This window comes from Trichophyton benhamiae (assembly GCF_000151125.1).
Source record: "Trichophyton benhamiae CBS 112371 chromosome Unknown contig01293.0, whole genome shotgun sequence".
Classification (NCBI taxonomy): domain Eukaryota; kingdom Fungi; phylum Ascomycota; class Eurotiomycetes; order Onygenales; family Arthrodermataceae; genus Trichophyton; species Trichophyton benhamiae.
The window spans coordinates 1,796,290-1,816,286 of NW_003315113.1; the positions used below are offsets into that span (position 1 = coordinate 1,796,290).

General features: G+C 49.8%; 6 protein-coding genes across 6 annotated transcripts; 2 read left to right on the forward strand and 4 right to left on the reverse strand.

Annotated features, from left to right (window-relative positions):
• Positions 1 to 967: 967 nt before the first annotated feature.
• On the forward strand, positions 968 to 1,360 carry ARB_04595 (uncharacterized protein; the record flags this gene model as incomplete). The annotated part of the gene is made up of 1 exon (XM_003017666.1): positions 968 to 1,360. The coding sequence occupies one exon, from the start codon at positions 968 to 970 to the stop codon at positions 1,358 to 1,360; it is 393 nt and encodes a 130-aa protein (XP_003017712.1).
• Positions 1,361 to 9,820: 8,460 nt separating this feature from the next.
• On the reverse strand, positions 9,821 to 11,251 carry ARB_04596 (uncharacterized protein; the record flags this gene model as incomplete). Its single annotated transcript, XM_003017667.1, has 4 exons — positions 9,821 to 10,134; positions 10,207 to 11,028; positions 11,084 to 11,153; positions 11,216 to 11,251. The coding sequence occupies 4 exons, from the start codon at positions 11,249 to 11,251 to the stop codon at positions 9,821 to 9,823; spliced, it is 1,242 nt and encodes a 413-aa protein (XP_003017713.1).
• A 1,122-nt stretch (positions 11,252 to 12,373) lies between these two features.
• ARB_04597 (uncharacterized protein) lies at positions 12,374 to 13,662 on the reverse strand (the record flags this gene model as incomplete). The annotated part of the gene is made up of 3 exons (XM_003017668.1): positions 12,374 to 12,447; positions 12,511 to 13,434; positions 13,608 to 13,662. 3 exons carry the CDS (start codon positions 13,660 to 13,662, stop codon positions 12,374 to 12,376), a joined length of 1,053 nt encoding a protein of 350 aa, XP_003017714.1.
• A 225-nt stretch (positions 13,663 to 13,887) lies between these two features.
• ARB_04598 (tRNA methyltransferase, putative) lies at positions 13,888 to 15,541 on the reverse strand (the record flags this gene model as incomplete). The annotated part of the gene is made up of 3 exons (XM_003017669.1): positions 13,888 to 14,299; positions 14,357 to 15,049; positions 15,114 to 15,541. The coding sequence occupies 3 exons, from the start codon at positions 15,539 to 15,541 to the stop codon at positions 13,888 to 13,890; spliced, it is 1,533 nt and encodes a 510-aa protein (XP_003017715.1).
• A 370-nt stretch (positions 15,542 to 15,911) lies between these two features.
• Positions 15,912 to 17,195, forward strand: ARB_04599 (uncharacterized protein; the record flags this gene model as incomplete). The annotated part of the gene is made up of 4 exons (XM_003017670.1): positions 15,912 to 16,085; positions 16,149 to 16,218; positions 16,272 to 16,940; positions 17,071 to 17,195. 4 exons carry the CDS (start codon positions 15,912 to 15,914, stop codon positions 17,193 to 17,195), a joined length of 1,038 nt encoding a protein of 345 aa, XP_003017716.1.
• A 1,253-nt stretch (positions 17,196 to 18,448) lies between these two features.
• Positions 18,449 to 19,794, reverse strand: ARB_04600 (uncharacterized protein; the record flags this gene model as incomplete). The annotated part of the gene is made up of 2 exons (XM_003017671.1): positions 18,449 to 19,352; positions 19,466 to 19,794. The coding sequence occupies 2 exons, from the start codon at positions 19,792 to 19,794 to the stop codon at positions 18,449 to 18,451; spliced, it is 1,233 nt and encodes a 410-aa protein (XP_003017717.1).
• Positions 19,795 to 19,997: the final 203 nt, after the last annotated feature.

A 19,997-nucleotide genomic window follows, 5' to 3' on the forward strand; every position in this document is an offset into this window, starting at 1 on the left:
GTGTGAGAATGGAAAAGGAGAAAGAAAGGGGGGGGAGAAGGGAGCCTAGAGGAGGATCGAGACAGTGGAGGACTGGACCATATTTATGAACTTCCTGCTACGGCCTTTCGACCTGAGAGGTGAATTTAAGTTATAGATCGATGAGAACGAGGTTTTCCTGGCGGAGCATGTACCTCCTGCGACTGGCGGGAAGTCACGCAATCAATGGGAAACGGGCCAGACAGGACAGTGCAAGGGAGTGGAGAACCATGGGCCACGGAAACCCAGGGAGACAGTCCACAGTTTCCGCCTTTGACCGTACAGCGAAACATGGTCGAAGGCTTCCAGGCGAGGGCGTCAGGGAGAAGAAAGTGTCGCCGCAGCCATCAGGATGGTGGATCACACAGCTGCACCTGTTGTTTCCCTCAAACTGCAAAAATAGGAAGAATGAGACTAAGTGGAGGAGGGGGGGTCACTAAGCATCTGCAAAAATCTATTACTAGTACATGCCGTCCTAGGCCGGAGGGATAGGCAACAAGCTTAATTTCCAGCCATAACCGCTACAAGGATGGATGGATACAGGGAGACTGTCTCTTACCAAAAGGGACTGGAGCAGTCGCAGGGTGGTGAAGCTGAAGAAAGAAGAAAATAAAAATGGAAAGCAGAGGCAGCAAAAAAGCAAAAATCTGAACACGAAGGTAGTTTGCCTGTCCTTCCAACGGTTCTGGGGGTGAGAAATCGATGCCTGGAGAGTCTGGAGGCTGATCGCAACCAAGCATTTTCATAACGTTCGATGTTCCCCCTAAAAAGAGCTTGATATCGCCCAGATATAGGCGCCGAGTGGGCAGTTCGTCTCGTCGACGCCCACAGGGCAGTGAGAGCTAAGAAATGCTACTCGATATCAAGCCTCTGGTCGATATCTTGTTCAAACGAAGACTATCAGCCAGTGTTGTACGCCAAGGAAGGTTAAGTCAACGCAGCTTATAGGATGAACTCAAGCTCTCCCAAGGCGCCAGAGGATGGCATCATACCGGATTCGACAAGCTTCTTTTGCTGTTCTACGTGTGGCAGGGCCTGCGAGCCTCTTTTCCCTTCCTTCTCCAACCCCCGTGTATCCAAAGTATATATATATACGGCCTGTTTTGAGTCAAGCAAGGCCCGAGAGGCGAATCTCTCCCGTGGCCCCGATCCAGTCAGTCAGTCCTCTTCCAAGGGGAGGAGACCAGTGATGCTGGTGAGGGATCCACAAAATACGATGAGGATAACTATACGATCAGACCTCCCAGTGGTATGGGCGGTCTGCAGAAATGGAGAGAGAAAGATGCCAAAGAAGAAAGGGCAAAAGAAAAGAAACATCTCAGGCGAGAGGGATGGGGTTTGACAGCCACTTTCCCCGACCCCGTACGAGCTCATCCGCCAGCTATTACGACATCGTACAGATGATGCGTGAGGTCGCTAACCTTCGTGCTGGTCACGTAGCAACGGGGGTGTCTGGATGGATGGATGGATGGATACTCCGTCCATGGACAGCAGATATAATACTACTGGCTTCGCTCAGCTCAGAGAAACTTGTCGAGAATTTCCTGATACACATGACTAATTTTCAGCTCCCCGGAGAAAGTATGCGGACAACTTACTTACTGCTACAGTGCGGTTCGACAAATATAGCGATGTTTCGCAACCTTGTGGCAACCTCGTGTATGGGATGGGCTGAAATGATACTCCAAGACAACAACAACAACTCAGACAGGGCAGATCTCAACAGGGGGTTTCGAGATAAGAATTTGCAGGGCTTAGAAAGGAGTCCTTGGCGCGGTTATGGGGGGGACTGCTCCGTATTCCTATTTTTTCCCTCTCGGGGTTCCATATTGCTTTTTGCTTTTATGCAGACAAGAGATAACTAACTATACATAATATATGGAGAATCCTGGAGCAAGCAGGGGTCTTGCAACGAGGCTAATGCGCTAAGCTGTCTGGCTGCCGTACTAGCGGTTAGAAAGGTTGCAAGAAAAAGGCCAGGGAGAGGCAGATCAGGGTCGACCCGGCCGTTTCACGATACGCCAACATTTCCCTTCCCTTGCGGACCGAAACACCACCATCACGTTGCACTTTACAGGGTATATACGGCCACATCGGCCAGCAGTCGGCATCAACGAGCGGGTTATCATGTGACCTGGATTCCCTGGAGACCGAGGATGGAGAGAGGAGGAAGAGGAAGAAGAAGAAGAAGAAAAGACGACAACGAAGCGAGCAAACGGAGCTGGCGGGCTGCAGAACCTGGCTTTAGTTATCGCCCTGGTCGCCTTTCTCGCCAAAAAAAAAAGGAGGCGTTTGTGCTTTAACTTGCTGTGTCAACATTCTTGTCGTCTCTCTGCTGACACCCACACCAATCGAGAATCAAGCGGCGCCGCCGCCACAGTCTCACACGACGAAGCTGCTGCTTAAAGCTACACAGTCAAAGGGAGTGAGTGCCTCTCCGGTTCTGCGCAGGCCTAAGCCTGGGCTGGCAGTCGGCAGTTGGCATGTTGGGCAGGAGAAAGGCATCCTGCTCGGTCACCAGGCCGCGTTTTGCGCTGTCTGGAATTAATTGCCAGAGTTGCCATTACTTAACTCACGAAAAGTTGTCTGATCGGGGTTCCCTGTCTGATCAGCTCGGCGGTCATTGACTGACCATAGCTTGACTGGTCATCCTCTGGCCCGGACAGTTCGTTCGCTCGTTATTGAAAGGGAACGGTTCCATCCAAATATTATTCAGCCAACATATATTTTGCACGGCTGATGGCCGAGATAAGAGGAACAAGAAACGTGATCTCCACAACACGAACCCCTACCCCGGCGTTTGGTACTCTTTCGCCCATGGCAGACAGGGATTTTCTACAAGGGAGGTTCTGTCACAAATGCCGTATCGTATCTTCCCGTTTTGAAACAACTGCCGACATATCTGTACAGAGTGACATGCTGTCAACACCGCCCTCGTTCGACTCAAAAAAACACGAAAGAATACTCAACACGAGTAACTACCTTGGCAACACTCAGGGATCAAAGACAAGATTTTTTTGGATAGATGGAATTGTCCACCCCTGGCCCCTTGACCGGTTATCATCGACGCCCAGGATTGATTGAAAGCATAAAATGCTTGAATTCCCTCCTGTACAACAAGGAAATGCAGCATTCAGGCCCGAATATTGATGCACTGCGCAACGGTGTCGCACTCAAGGCCGTCCGATAGTGGCCGCCTACGGAGTACTGAGAACGGTATAACCGGGTTGCCGGTTGGGGGGGGGGGGGGGGGGGGGGGGGGTCATAGAAATCATCTTGTTGGCCAGCGTCCTTGAAGAAGATCTGGTTCAGTCATGGTTCATCATCGGTTCATCGCTCTCCCATCAGCGGAACGTGAATCTCACCCTCCTTTTCTCCACATCATCAGCCCTTCAAATGCCTGTCTGGAACGTAGGCTCATGGAGAACCCTTCATCAAGAGAAGATCCCTCTTCCTCTTCTTGGGTGATATTCAGATATCGGGACCCATTTCACATTTTTTTCACCAGGAGTCATCGGATAGAACGGAGTAACTAGGTTGTTTGACAATTCGTCTCTCGGGAAAATACAGCTGCGGCTACAACATGACTTGGAATCAATTCTTGGATCAAAGGCACCCATGGCCATCTCGGCACTCTATAGTCGTGCATTGATGCACACTTCTGCTGTATCGTGATTCATATGGTCCCACCAAATATCTTCGTATCGCCATGCGACATCGCTATCCCAGTATTGATTGCTAAACCAAGCCCTGGCTTGCCACTCACAGGGTCTTGAGGCGTCCTCCAGATTCCTAAGAAAGTGATCCCCAAGTACGGAGTACCAAGCCCGAAATCTATAGACCAAAGGGTGTACGTGCTATAGAGGGGGCGGGGGCACAGGATAAGGCATGGTGAACCCCTATATCAGGTTGCCACTGCCTAAATATCTGCTGGTGCCTGCTCGACAGTGTCACAGAAGATGGAAACTACCCTGGCCGCATGGAGTCAGAATAGGCTCATGCGGATAACAACGCCGTGATTCAGAATAATCCTGCGTAACTGACATGCAGCAGTCGAACTCGCCGGACGATAATAGGGAAAGAAGCTATCGATAAATGTTCCGGAACAGTGAACTGAGGCGGTGATCACTCGACAGCAGATAATATAATCAATAATGGACCAAGGAGTCGGTTGAAACGAGATGTAAAACGCTGCGGTGGGAATGGTTCGAACACTCGTATAATCCGGGCCACGGTCGTCCCGAATACGTCTTGCAACCCTGGCGCCAGTTTAATACTCTGCACGAGAAAAATAGTCTATGTTTGGGCCAACCAGCCCTAATCGAAATCTATCTTTACACCTTAAATCGTGACCATAGGAGCGACATTGCAGCAACGATAAAAGGGGGCCGACAAGTGGTACGAAACAATGTTCTAGACAACCAAAAATGCATCCAGTAGCGCTGTAACACCGCCGCAATGCAATACCTCGACATCAAAGGGAAATTGACTAATTTTATTCGACCTTGCAGCTATAATGTCCGGCAAATATCTGGTCTCGCCAGACACCCGATTCCTCTCTCAACGTGCGATGATAACTTGTTCTAGAATTTTGCACACCGGAAGCTCTCTTTGCTTTTTCTCTTCTAATATGGATACTCCGTCGCAAGCAGAGCCAGTCTGACAAGGCACGATCTGCGCCCGGCCAAGCGAATGTCTTTCTGACACAGGTGGACCAGATCCCATGAGTGGGCTTCGTCCAGCTATATATGTATTAGCCTAACTTAATAATATCTCCCATGCAACGCTGATATTATTATTACTTGAGTATATCAGGCCCGATGGCCCTGATATGCCTGGAACACGGAGAGACTATTCTAGGATACATGGGCTGAGACCGAGGCCTGGACGGACAACTGGATGAGACGGGAGGAAGCGGATGCGAACACGTCCTGTTCGCTCATCCTCCTGTGCTGCGCTTGACTGTAAAGCAAGTCATCATAGCCTCGCATCACACCAGTCTTGAAGAAGAAGAATAACCTGCTTGTATGCGCGATGAATGTTGCACTGAGGGCTGCAATCTGTTGTCTCAGCCTAATATGGCATGCTTTTTCCCTGGCCCCCCCTGGATATCTCATATCTCACCAACATCACATTTATGATTGTTTCTCTGTCATATTGAGCAAACAATTTCCTGCATTTCGCCCTGGCCCCGTGCAATTTACTAGCCGTCTAGACAGCTAAACTTCTTCGTCTGCTGATTACTCGCTAAATGGCTTAACAGTTTAACAGGCTATCATTCATCCACCGAGCGCCTCTACTCAATAAAACACTGCATACAGTGGTGTGGGAAAAAAAAAAAAAAAAAAAAAAAAAAAAAAAAAAAACCGAAATTCCTGGCGACAGTCATGAAGTGTTCGCTTGATAGTGCAATATTTACTCGTGAATTTTCCGAGAATGAATGAGGCATCAAAAGCATCGATCTGGTCCTCGTATTACACATTTTTGCATTATTTACTTTTTCTGCTTTCGGTTGTTGCCTCGAAGATTGGACGTTAGAAGTCCTTTTTTTCAAGAAGGATGTTGTGCTGGACGTGCAGCTTGTGCGCTTGCATGTAAACAGAAGGTCGATGCAATATTCCGGCTTACGTTGAGGCCATATTTGCAATGGCAATGTGAACAGATCACAGAAGAAAAAAAGGAGGTGCCGCTATGTGCCCTGCTCTATAACAAAACAAAAAAAAATATCGGTGAACTGATATTCGCTGTGCAGCATATTTGTTGTGTGTTTGGATGGTTTGCGCTTCGCCCGAGCAGTCGATCTCCTTGCAGTCTTCCAACGCCCGCAGAGGTCGGGCCTATCGTATTGATAAACGAGCAATGCGTGCCACCCGCCCATGCCTACCATAGCCCTTTCCGGGCAGATCTCCTTACTTACGACAGCAAAGCCGCCGACCGCCATATCCTTCTCTGCTGTTTAGTGGCGGGTTGCCCGGAAAGAGCAGCATCGACTATCCCCGGGGTGGCTGCGGAACTCCTGCTCCTCGGGGCATTTTGCGTCCTCCGGCCGTCATTATCATTATTATTCCCCAAGCCCTGCTTGCTCTCTCCCCGGAGTTAAGACAACTTCCATCGTCCACGATATGATCGCCGGCTCGCTGTGGAAGCCCAAGCAACTGCCACGGGCAAACCTAAATCTGCCGAAAACTCTATTGCTCTGCCGGTACTGTTAAGGTACGGGAATAGTTACGAGAGTATTAACCAGGCGGCCGCGCTGAGATATGGAAAAGACGTACGTAATGAGCTCTTGTTCCTTCAGACAGGGGGGTGCGGCTGACCCCCCTGACAGCAACGATAGCAACGATAGTAACGCCCTTCTGATTACAGTTGTACGGAGTACCTCTGTACTTAACTACGGAGTACGGAGTATTTATATCTACGTTTGATGCCCCTCCAGCAGATAACCAGCTGTCGAGAGGGATGTCACACGGCCCAGTCAGTTACCTGCTGAGAGCAAGACATCTCGCAGGTCCTCCGAGGGCGAGGGTGACGCCAGCCATCTCGGAGCACCGTACGGAGTACTTCTCTGCTTCCTGCGACTCCTTCAATCAGTCGTCTTGTTGCCAGCAGGTTCACCTTGCTTTTTCCACTAAACCCAATCTTGGTTTTGGAGGAGATGTGCAACATCTCTTGGACAGAGAGGATTCCTTTTGCTGGGCCGACTCTATTTCAATAATACGGGCCTATATTTAGTGTTTCCCTCGGGGAAAACCACCCGCCTATCAAAGAGTCGCACCAGCTTGCGTTGTTATGCAGAATTCACGTGCTGGATGGAATCGCTGCATTCATTTCTCTGGGGAAAGAAGAAGAAAGTCGCACAGTTGCTTTTTGACTGATAACTATGTGGCTTGTGGGCTTGCTGCTCAAAGGGCCACACGGAAGACACAACACAGCTTGGAAACTCGAAAGTTGCTCGCGAAGAAGAAACGACTTCCCATCCCCTTGGCACAGGAACTGTCACCTCCCCCTTTCAACTCTCTTGATTTTTTTTTTTTTTTTGGACTTTTGCCATAGGCTAATGCCGCGCGCTGCCAAAATAATGTATCTTGTCCGGAGAAGCTTCATCTTGGCCTCTATAAGCGACCTTGGCTGTTTCTTTCCCCAGAGAACAAGAACAACTAACTCGAGGCCCTCTTGGAAATGTCGGTGGACGAGTCAGGCTTGTCTTGTCAAGCAAGCCACAGGAAGGGCGTCAGCGATCGCTTTCTTGGATGAGCTTGTCTCTCTCTCTTTCTAGGCGCCAGGAGCATTCTGCTGGATATTTAACACCAGCTATGGAGAACACTGTAAAGCCAGTGAGACTGACCTCGTCTCCTGCCCTGTTTATCTGCACCTACAGTCAACATACTTATGTATACCAATACAGCCTTTAACGTATATAGACGTGGGGGGGGGGGGGGGGGGGGAGGAAGGTGCCGTGATTCCTATTGGCTGCAGCGTCCCATCCATCTCCGAAGAGGTTTGTGGACTACCTGGCGCATCCCAAAATTATATCTGATCGACCTCGCCCGCGTGATAAACAGTCCCAGAGCTCAAATACCAACGCAAGCACCGACAGCTCTTTACTCGATGAGGTTCGCACTCGACGATCGTCATGGTGGTAGGATATTTTCCCGTCTGCTGTTATTCCTGATGATGTCGCATGGCATGAGGACGAGAAACGGACGGGCAGGTCTTGGAATCATCCCCTGCCCTGCCTCATACCCCACGAATTAGACAACCATGTTTAGAATGCCGCCCGACCCTTGGCCTAAACCCTGATATTGACTTAGGCATCTCTGGTGCCGCCATATGTTCCTTGGCCCTGAGTTTGTTTTGATTGTTTTCGTTGCTTCTTTGTCTTGACAAGACAACCCGCCCGCTCACGACTACAGAGGCGCTGCCGCCGGAGCAGGACACAGGCACATATCGAAGAACTCCACAGTCCTTGTCGCCCAAATATCCCACGGGTTATGATACCCCCATAGCCTTTTGAATGACGATCAAGAAACGTGCATGAGAAAATCCCGGTCTCTCATTCCCATGGGCCCAAAATGACGTGAACGCACTAGGAGTGTATATTGCAGGTGCCATTATTATGAATGACCCAACTTGCCCATGGAAGCGGACATCCGGAAGCTAAGAAGCGAAACACGAGCAAGAAGGTAGGCAGAATTTATTATTACAACAATATAATAATGTTCTGACTACCTTACCCCCTTCTACCCCACAAGTATATATGTTGTTTTCCGGATATGTTCCCGCCTGGGTATAGCTATCACTACCGCAAGTAGCGAATTTTGCAAACTCAACGTCCGCCACAACCTCCACGAGAATCTCCATGAGACTCGTAGCTATGTCCTCCTCGCAGACATAGTGATGTGCGCCTTGCGAATGGTAAGGCTGTCAGTGTGTAGTTGTGATCTCGACGGAGTGGCCTGATCAGTTTCCAATCTTAGCACGGGTGGTGTTGGTGAAGAAAAGCATCAACATTTGACCCAGAAACAGCAGGTGGACGAGCAGGGCCTATGGTCCCGTAATTCGTGTTCCAACCATTTGCTGACCCGATCGAACGGCGAGAGACTCTCCGTTTAATCCATACCTTTGAGATGACCTGTCCAACAACCAGGGAACTATGACCTCATATTTGAGATGAGATAAATGCTTGGGTGCTCATCAATATCCTATTCCATCAACGCTGGTTCAGCCAGCTTCCGTGGTTGTTTATGTATCGGGACTATCATCGGAAACTTGCTCCCTTCATCTTCCACTCGCGATTTCTAATCTCATTCCCCTCAAATCCCACCGGCAGATAGGAGTATCAACTGCCTGCTCCTCACTGAGGCATTCCCCCTATGCTGCTTTTTGGCCAAGGGTAGATAGGTCTTGGGTCGCCAAACCTATCTATCTGTGTCCCTGCTCGAAACGTTAAGATCCAGGAGGCATATTCCCTTCCGAGCAGTCGGTAACAATAGTGTTCTGTTCTATTGTGGTTATATCAACCAGACGGGGTGATTCTTCTCTAGTTTAGAGTCCGCGTTAACACGCATCTCTATTCTAGGTTATCTAGCGTCCGTTACCATTCCTGTAAGGGTCAAACATTAGCATAACTAGCTCACTGGAGTCTTTTCTACAACGAACCATATGCTAGGGCCCTGCGCTGAAATGCGTTAGATAGGGATTAATTACCAAAGGATTATATGTATAGAGTACACACTTAAGACAATAATTAACACCAATCGAGCAACCAAGGAAGTAGACGGCCACACATATGTGCTGTTCAGATCAGGCATAATATACCACCTATCTTCTATCTTCTCCCCGTTACAAATATTGTAGAAAAGTAGTTCACTACACTATGTTTAGAGAGACACAAGAACACCAGTGACAGACGACAGACGACAGACGAAAGACAGGATCAGTAGTAAAATCATGAAAATGGATTCGTTCTATTTCGAGCACACAAACAGAACAAGAATAATAAAAGCACAAAGTAAAAGGGGTTGAATTAGACTTCGATGAGGGCGTGAAAGCAACGAAATAGAAAATGGATCAGGGAAGTCGTCGCAAGAAACATAGAAGAGGGAGAGAAATAGCAAGTAAAAAAAATAATAATTCGCCGATCGAATGCATGAAATTATAAGTTTCCCGACCACCGACCACATTTGATATCTCTTTTTTTGTTTCTCAGTTCGTTATCATTCAACGCATCATCGCACACTTCACCATCACACCTCATGGCACCACCAAGCATGGGCATCGCCTGGAATTTCATTCGTTCTGCTTACTGGGATGCGCACTGCATTCTCTCCGCACCAGGCGGTATGCCGTCTTCTTCATCGTCGTCTCCTCTGGCCGCTCCTTGGGCCCTGGCCTGGCCACCGTTGCTGTCGACATTCTCCAAGACAAAGTCTTCTACCATGCTGTCTGGTGGTGGCATTTCCTGGGTCATACGTGGTGGTAGAACTTTCTCGAGTAGCTCGAGGTTCTGTAGCTGGTCCTTCTCTGGGAACTGGACGTTAAATTGGATATAGAGGTTTCCAAAGTCATGATGGCGGTAAGACGGCATTCCTTGGCCTGGAATCACTTTGATTTGACCTGTTGACCGGAACAAGACGGGTTAGTATTAGATGTTAAGAAGGAATATATTATAATGGGAACGGGACATACCTGGTGTAATTGGTTCGCCTGGAGCAATGGTCACACTGAGCCATCGTTCATCGAGATGTTCAATGTTAATAGTACCACCAGCCAATGCAGTGAGAAGGTCAATATTAGCCTGGTAGAACAGGTCATCATCCTTGCGCTGGAATCGGGGATGTGGCTTCTGTTCAATTTCGAATTGAACATCTCCGGGCAAGGCATCTGGCATTTGGTCACCTTCTCCACGGAAGTCGATCTTGTGGCCGGTCTTGACACCCCTGTCAACGTGTACATGTAGGACCTTTCGCTCGAGGACAGTCTTCTTTCCGAGACAGCGCTTGCAGCGGTCGCGGTCCCGGATAGTTTCACCTTCACCACCACATTCCTGGCAAACAGTTTGGAAGCGCTGGATCATAGGTCCCATCTGGCGCATCATGGTACGCATACCGGTTCCGTTGCAGGGTCCGCAAGTCTTGACGGCGCCCTCCTTACCACCGCGTCCATCACACTGGGAGCAGATAGCGGACTTCTGAAGAGCGAGTTTGCTGACTTTTCCACGGTAGATATCTTCGAGGCTGACTTTGTGCACATGGTGAATTGTGCGCGCTTTCTTGGGTCCGGTTTCACGCATTCCGCCGCCAAACATACCGCCGAAAGCGCCGCCGCCGCCGCCGAAGAATTGGGCAAAGAGGTCTTCGGCATTCATGCCGCCGCCACCTCCTCCTTGTTCAAGGCCTTCTTCACCGTACTGGTCATAGAGGGCACGTTTTTGGGGATCTGAAAGGATTTCATAGGCGTGGGAGAGATCCTTGAACTTTTCCGCAGCATCAGGGTTGTGCGCATTTTTATCTAACCGGGTCTGTTAGCGCAAACATAAGCCCAGCGAAAAAGGATAGATACATACCTGGGTGATGCTTCAAGGCGCCTTTCTTGTAGGCGGTCTTGAGCTCTGCTTCTGTGGCTGTTGGAGCAACCTAGAAAGGTCAGTTTTGCTTCTTTTTTGATTAAAGATTATTGTTGGCATATGGCGGCATACCCCTAGGGTGTCATAGTATTTGGTTTCTTTCACCATATTGACTCGCTGAAGAGTCTACTGAGATGGAGAAAGACGGAGAAGATAATAAATATGTGGACTTGAGAGGGGTAGTTGAATTCCTACGCGGTAGGCTAGGAGCGAGGCTGCTGCTTCTCTAGGGGGTCTGATGATGGAAGTTGTGATGAAGGGAGGCAACCAGACCAGCAAGGAGGTTGTGTGATGACTCTGGAAGTAAAACCCAGGAGTTGAAGGGTCGAAAGGGTCGAGAGGGAGGAAGGGCGAGGGTGGAAGGTATATTAAACCGATGGATTTATTGACGCCGACGCTGAAGATGATGAACGGCGGCAGGGAAAAAAAAGTCAGAGAGGATGCGAGGCCCGCGGTGGGTCAAGTGTTCCGTTGGTAACTACCAGTTCAGCCACAGTACTTTTTTCAAGATTGGAAGAGACTGCAGTAAAGAATATCTCGTGAAATACAGGGGATAAAGCAACGCTTTTTTCTGGGATAGGATCGTCGAAGCTGTCTCTCCCGTGAGTGCAAGTGTCGCAGCTATATTCTTGTTAGCAATGTCGGGAGGAGAGGAGGGAGTGCGCCGAAATATGATGATCAAGTAGCTTACCGTACCATACCCAACGCCCCTGCTAGGCATGTGGCGTTGCGGTTCTGGAGGCTTCCACGGCTCTCCAGCGCTTTCTCTGCGCTTCCACGGCCTGACTCAGCAGCGCCGAAAGCGACCAGGCAGAAGCAGCACTTGAACGCCGCCGCGAATTGAGGCTTGAACGAGCTCCAGAGGACGACAGAGATGAAGAAAAGAAGAAGAAAACAAAGTGAGGTTCAGATTTGCCAAAAGAAGAAGAAAAAGAAGCAAAAGTCACACGCGCTTAGGTAAGATGAAATAGGCTTGGCGTTTCCCCGAATGGGAAGGGGGAGGGGGGTTGGCAGAATCAGTTTATACAGCAAGGCAAGATTCTACAGTAGAGACACCCGGCGCTTTTTGGGGGGGGTGAATAGCTGCCCCTGAGGTGCGAGCAAAGCAGAGGGAGAAGTTGGGGGCATATTATATATGGTTGGAGGCTCGCAGAGTTCACATTTATTTTAGACAGGCCATGGTTACTCCGTATGTACAAACTAATAACAACTTACTTAATATTTAGGCTCTTAAGCAGCGGTTAGTCGATGTATCTCCTCAAAGTAGAACTTCAAATCATCCGGCTTGACAAAGGGTGTAACTCCTGTGGGTAACCATTAGTACCAGTTACAGCGGAAACGAGAGGGCGGTTATGAGCAGTACGTACCGTGTCCCAGATTGGCAATCCAACCTTGCTTCCCGCCTCCGAAACTCTTCACCATCTCCTCCACAACAGCCGTTATCCCTTCCCTTGTACCATACAGGCATCCCGGGTCCGCATTGCCCTGGAGAACCACTCTTCCATTCGCAACCGCTCGTGCCTTGGCGGCATCATGCTGCCAATCCAGCCCCACGACATTATATCCAGACTCACACAGTTCGTCCAGCGCATACCAGGCCCCCTTTGCAAAAACAGTCATGGGCACAGCTTCCAGGCCCAGCTCTTGCAGCCTTTTGGGCAGATTGGCAGAGACATATCGTAGGTATGGCAGCGAAAACTCAGCAAAGGACCGTGGACTAAGTTCTCCAGCCCACGAGTCAAACACTTGAATCATCTGTGCTCCAGCCTTGACCTGCTGCGCGAGATGCTCGACACACACTTCCGAGATCTTCTGCAGCAATTTCTTTGATGCATCGGGATATTTGTATATCCATGTCTTGATGGCTGCAAACATCTTGCTTCCGCCTCCTTCAACCATGTAGCATAACAGCGTCCATGGGGCACCGACAAATCCGATAAGGGGTACCCTGCCTTCCAGCTTCTGCCTTGTAAGAGTAATAGCTTTATAAACGTAGTCCAGTTCCGTCGTCACGTCGACCGTTCGGTTCAGGACCTGTGTGTACTGCTCGTCCTCAGGTGTCCGTAGCGGAGATGGGAATGAAGGACCCTTCTTATCAATCATCTCGACTTCCATGCCCATTGCTTGGGGGATGACGAGGATATCAGAGAAGATGATGGCAGCATCAATGAGCCCTGCATAGCGCTCAATGGGCTGCAGGGTCAATGTTGATGCAACTTCTGGTGAGCGGCAGCACTCGAAGAAATCTCTGTCTCCTTTGGCCTCATGATATTCGGGTAGGTAACGGCCAGCTAATGGAGAACGTTAGAGCTGGTCAGATATGTAGACTCCTGTTAGAATTGTAGATAGGTCGCACCCTGTCTCATAATCCATATCGGCGGCCGCTCGACGGTTTGGCCTACAGAGGGGTAAGCAGTTGTTCTGTGGGGTCAATGGCGGCGTAGTGGTGTATTTTATGGCTTACCTCTAGCCGCCCGGAGTAGAAGATCGTTCTTCAAAGGTGCGAATTGGTTAGACATGGCTGGTTGATCGCATGAATAATGTGCTGGAGTTGGTGATGTTGAAGGGAGGAAGTTGAAAAATATCCCCAAAGTCAATATTAAGTTAAACTACAAAGTTGTTCGGGAATGACGGAACATTTCCTACGCATTAAAGACTAACCCACATGCAAAATGACCTCAGCTGTAGAAAGGGTATCAAATGTCATTGATCAAAATCTATCAGCAATACTATATATCTAATGGCTACTTTTCTTCTTCCTCACCCCGCACGCTTTTGCGGAGGTTTCCCGTATAATACAGTGATTCCCGCAGGTGCTTCAACTGCTTCTGTCTCTCCTTCTCATCTCCGGGAAGATCAAAGCTGAAAGATGAACAGGCGTTTATTTTACTTAAGGCGGGGGGGTGAGACTCCTCCCACCTAAGGCCTCCAGAATCTACAGTGGTTGTAAACTGCTGTAAAGGCATGCCTGGTGATGCACTACTGGATCGTTGCTGAGTGGTTGATCCTGGTTCATGAACATGATCGGACGATACTACGATAGTACCCTTATCATCCAGGTTAGTGACATCGAGGACATTTCCTGATGCATTAATCGATGGGAGTGGCTCTAGAGTGTTATCAGATTGGACACTGAATGAGAGTATTTCTTGCGATCTGGATATATGTCAGTGTAAGGACGATCATTTGTATAGATAGAGTGTTTAAACTCACCCTTCAATGGAAACAAGAATGGCTCCCTTAGCCAGCTGGTATAAATCGGTATCGCCCTCAAAGGATACTGCCTGAATACCAGTTACCGCAATACCCGCTGGGATGCTCTGGCTTGTCAGCTGTAAAGGTATTCTCTGCAGTATGCTGCCCTCTCGCCAGTTCCAGACAATGATATAGGAATCTCCCCCGCCAGAAATGAGTAATTCCGGAGACCAAGAGGGGATGCACAGTCTGCTAACGAAGGATGTGTGGCCCTGGCAATAGCCGTGGATGATATGCGCTTGTGGCAATCCTCTCGAGACACGAATGTGCTCATCGCGATCCGCGGATAGAATATAGCTCCGTGACTCGGCTGGAAATGATACGAATGCCAGGTCGGTCAACATGGACACATGACCAAGCAGTAGCTTAAGTTCAAATGAAGGCCCGACTTTCTCACGCTTGACGGCTGGCGAGCGCAGTTGTTGCTGCAGAGAATATAGATTTTTCTTTGTGTGGACTGTGAGGGGGTTGGCGGAGGGTTTGAATGCTTTTGGTTCTTCTGCTGGGGTAGGGGTTTTTACAGCAGCGGATGGTTTGGCGGTTTCATCAGGGAGGAGGGGAAGAGAGTAGACATCTCCGAACTTGTCACCGCAGAGAATCACGGAGTCGTTCTGCGCCAGTGCAAGTGCGCAGGGTCGTTTGGGCATGCCTCTGCAGTAGAAGTTAGATTTGGTGATGTCTTGTATGCAAAAATGTAGAGAAACCGCTGACTGACCGTTCGCTTTGCTGTTTCAATGTTCCGTCAATGCCTATCGCAAACACCCGTAGACACTTGTCTTCGGCAGTAACTGCGATGACATGTTCACCTGATGGCGTACATAGAAGCAGCGGTATGGTAGTCCATGTAATGGAGGACTTTTGAGCGTTGGTATCATCCTTGGCTGCGCCTGAGGTAGGTGAGAGCTTGCGTTTCTTTTCTGGCGGTGGTGTCCCCGCGCGGTCTGGGGTGGACTCGGCTTTCGTTAACGGCTGGTTTTCTCCAGACAGGGAGTTTTGATCAGCGGCTGGAGCAGGCCAAACGTCCAATTGGGCACCATCCTGGGCGTCGAATGTATAGAGATTCGGACCGGCTGCAGTGACGAAGATGTCGCGCTGAGCCCGCTGCAGCTGTGCTATCCGCTGTATTGGCTGGCGAAGAGCCATCCCGGCGGCGCTTACCTGTTGATACAAACAGGTCAATCGCAGCGAGGAGTGTCTAAAACAGATAGTTAGCGGACAATGCCTGGGTATATCTTCAATGGGCCTGCAGCACTACCTTTCTTGTTTGTATATAAGTTGATGCCTTTTTTAATTCGGCTTCTTCGTCGTCTTTTTTACTTCTAGATTTAAGGTTAATTAACTCGTTATGCACACCACGTGACCCACTAACTAGCGAGCCACAAGAAGAAAAAAACCACAAAAAGCGAAAACAGAAGAAACATCGCAAAAAAACTTCCTAACCACAACCAACAACAACGTCAACAACAAACCAATTTGCCCTTAAATATCCTCTCTTCAGATATCATAAGAAGACATGGGGGGCAAATCTGAAGCCAAGGCCGCTTATTTCGATAAGCTCAAGAGCCTTCTCGATGAGTACCGGTCCATCTTCATTGTCAACGTCGACAATGTCAGCTCGCAGCAGATGCACGAGATCCGTCTCGCTCTGCGAGGACAGGGCGTCGTGTTGATGGGAAAGAACACCATGGTAAGACTTCCGCGGCCGAGGGGATGTGACGAATTTACGAGGCGGGAGTGCTAACTGGAGCAGGTCCGTCGAGCTTTGAAGGGTTTCATTAGCGATAACCCAGAGTATGAACGCCTGTTGCCATTTGTCAAGGGTAAGACCAACTAATGGGTATATTATATATATATCAGGACTAACTGGATGTAGGCAATGTCGGCTTCATCTTCACAAACGGCGACTTGAAGGAGATCCGTGAAAAGATCATTTCTAACCGAGTTGCTGCTCCTGCTCGTGCTGGTGCCATTGCTCCTGTCGACGTGTACATTCCCGCCGGCAACACTGGCATGGAACCCGGCAAGACCTCTTTCTTCCAGGCTCTCGGTGTCCCCACTAAGATTGCCCGTGGAACCATTGAAATCACGACCGAACTGCGTCTTGTCGAGGCCAAGACCAAGGTCGGTCCATCCGAAGCTACGCTGCTGAATATGTTGAATATCTCCCCCTTTACGTACGGTATGACTGTCGCTCAGATCTACGATGCTGGGCAGACCTTTGATTCGAGCGTGCTGGACATTGAGGAGGACCACTTGCTCAGCGTGTTCCAGAGCGCAGTTAACAACATTGCTTGTGTCTCTTTGGCTACCAACTTCCCCACCATGCCTAGTGTCATCCACTCTCTTATCAATGCTTATAAGAAGTGTGTTGCCATTGGTATTGAGACTGAGTACAGCTGGGAGTCCATTGAAGAGCTTAAGGACCGTATTGCCAACCCTGACGCCTATGTCAGCACTGGTCCTGCTGTGACCGAGTCCAAGGAAGACAAGCCCAAGGAGGAGGCTAAGGTCGAGGAGGAGGAAGAAGAGAGTGATGAGGGTGGTGAGTATTCAATTTATTCTCCCTTTTTTTTTTTTTTTTTTTTTCGTTTCTATGGGTAAAGGGGGATATGCTAACCAAGCTGACACAACAAACAGGATTCGGTGACTTGTTCGGTTAAACTGCCGTGTAGATAATCTCTATCTATCAACCACTAGCCTGAATGCACCAAAGCGCAAGCTTCTCGCTTCTCCCAGCACTAGCTATCCGCTCAAAGTCTCCTTTAACCTCTTTTCTATTTTATTATTGCTTTTTTAACCCATCTAGCTACTTGGCCAAATTCTCTTTAAGCTGCCGAACCCTAACTAGCGTCCCGCTTCCGCAGCGCCCCTTCAATCAAACGGTAAGCCTGTCCATCTTTCTCTTTTTACTCTTTTGTTGCTCTCTTGCTACAACATCTTTCCTACTACTGTCCCTGGCGAAGGATTATTCATTTTTAACCCTGAGAATTGGGCCCATCTGGGTTCCCTCGTTGAAGATCACAAACGCAACAACACTCTAATTTTTTCATGACGCCTTACTTTTTACTCTATTGGGTCTCTCTTGTCTTTTTCTGCCTGTCAAAAGAGAAGTGACGTGCTAACTGGAGCCATTAGAGATATATAGATTGCAGGTACCTTGTCGGCCACTGTTAAAAAAGACCTTGAACCATGTTTCTGTAGGGAGAAAGTACATCCGCTAGACCGTCCCAACCGGCCATTTAAACTCATCCTTTGCCCCGGGGGTAAGTATCCATACTAGTAACTCTTGTGTCAAGAAGAGAGGGAAAAAAAAAAAGAGGGAGAGATAAGGAGAGAAGGAGACTTTTTTAGGCATCTTAATCCATGCAGGCATCTATTAATACCCCCATGTCCCATGTCTATACCAACCTTAACCCCGCAAAATTGTAAGTCAGAAGTACGGAGGACTGAAGAAGTTGAAGTCCACATCTATAGAGAGATAGCAGGGAGAGAGAGAGAGAAGAGGAGGAAAAAAGGAGAAAGAAGAAAAGCAACGCCCTAATGCCGATCGAGTCCAGCCCATCGTCGAGCACAGAGGCTGCGGCGGGCGGTTCCTGGGCTAGTTCGAGCTCGACTGAACTTGGAACCTGCTCACTAACAGCTCTGTCAGCCAGGGCGACAGCGACTACTTCACGCCATGCCGTCCTTGTCCTGTTTCATGTTTCATCTGCGCATCCCTCAGCTGCAGTCAGAGCGCAGGCAGGCCGACAGCGGAGAAAACACTCAGCACCCAGGAAGAGAACTTTAGTGTAAGTAATAATAAGTAATAATATCAGGAAGAGAGAGACCCTCGGCTGCAGAAACCTGGCGATCGACTGAGGCGGCTCGTGTGGATGGAGACGAGGATGCATGTCCTCCTATAGCGCGGACAGGTTATAGGAAAAATACGACGACGCCGTTGGCAGACGCACCCTGAGAGAGAAACACAACAACAACGACAGGAACAACGAGACAAGGTAAAAGGAGACGAAGCCGAGGCCGAGCAGGCTGGATCAACCGGCCGTGGGCTGGCTAAGGGACGCCTTCCGCGGTGATCAACTCGGGTTCGCCGTCTGCTCTAGTCAGGCTGCTGGCGGCCGTGAGTAAGTCGTTAGTCAGGTTGGTCGAGCCGTGTTGGTGCAGTGCAAGCGCTGGCCGTCCTCGTCCTCGTCCTCGTCTCCATAGTCCGTCTTCCTGGTCCGCCTTCCTAGTCCTCTTCCTGGTCGCTTCCTGGTCGCCTCCCGGTCTTCTTCTGCCCTTCCAGAAGGCCACGCAAGATCTCATTGACTGGCCGAGATGCGAGAACGGGGGTCCCAGGGAAGGGGGAATACGAGGCCGAGACAGGGAAGCGTCCATGCTGGCAGCGACAGACATCTCATGCTCGCCAGGCCTCCTCGTCGCCTTCTCTTCTCTGCTCTCTCGTCCTTGTCTTCTGCTGCTGCTGCTGTCCTCGTCTTCTGCTCGTCCTCTATGAAAGTCTTTTAAGAGCGAGTTCTTCTGTGAGTCTCGCCTGTACTTGTAACGCTGTTGTAAGATACCGTAATAAACCTCTGTCTCTGCGTGTATCTTTGGTAAAACCAAAACATCCTCGGCCCTTCCAGAAGCCTTCGACGGGTTCGGTTGAGCCTTTTTTTCCTTTTCTGGTCTTGGCGAGGAAGAAGACAAAAAGTTGATAGAAGAAGAGAAGCTGAAGAGAAGAAAAGAAGAAGAAGAAGAAGAAGAAGAAGAAGAGAAGAAGAGAAGAAGAAAAAGAAGAGAAGAAACAGAGAAGAAAAAGAGAAGAGAAGAGAAGCAACGTCCAGTCTTGGTGCTTGAGCTGTGTCGGGCGCTTCTCTCTCCTGCTGCCCTCGCCTTCGCACTTCGCTTCCTCACAAAGAACAGCCAGACGGCCTTCCCTCGACCATCCTCGACCTTCCTCGACTCCCTCGATCTCGCCCTGTTGCCTCGCCGTCCTTGGTTGCTCCCCGGCAGAGAGACCTGAGAGTCCTAGAGACCAGAGAGGGGAAGGGATTTCCAGCGGCACGACCACTCGACCACTCGACCACTTACTTAGAACGCCGTCCGTCTTGTTCGACCTGTTCGAGTCCAGCCTTGGTTGCGAGCGCCGGCGAAGGGGACCCCCCACCAGTTGGTGACCGGTTCAGCAGGGACAGACACTCGTCCAGGCAGGCCGTCCCAGTCGCGAGAGGGAGACGAAGAAGCAGCCGGCGTCGTCGAAGCCGGACAAGGTCGCCCGGGGCGGAACTCGACGGTGGGCTTACCTGGTTGCTGAAGACGCAGACGACGAAGACCGAAGACGAAGCAGAGACGAAGCAGCGGCCAGCAGCCAGCAGCCAGCAGAGAGAGAGAGAGAGAGAGAGAGAGAGAGAGAGTGACATGACCTTGCCTCGCCTTCTGCTTTGGGCCTGAGTCAGCTCGTCCTCGTCGTCTTTCCTTTCGCCTGGTCCTTTTGCCTGCTCTTTTTTCTCGCTAGTTGTTTGCCTGCATCGCCGTCCTTTCTACGCCCGGCTACCTCTGTGGATGCCCTCAGACACGCCCTCGACAGGCGACTCGGACGCCTCACCTTTCTCCTCGCTCCTCG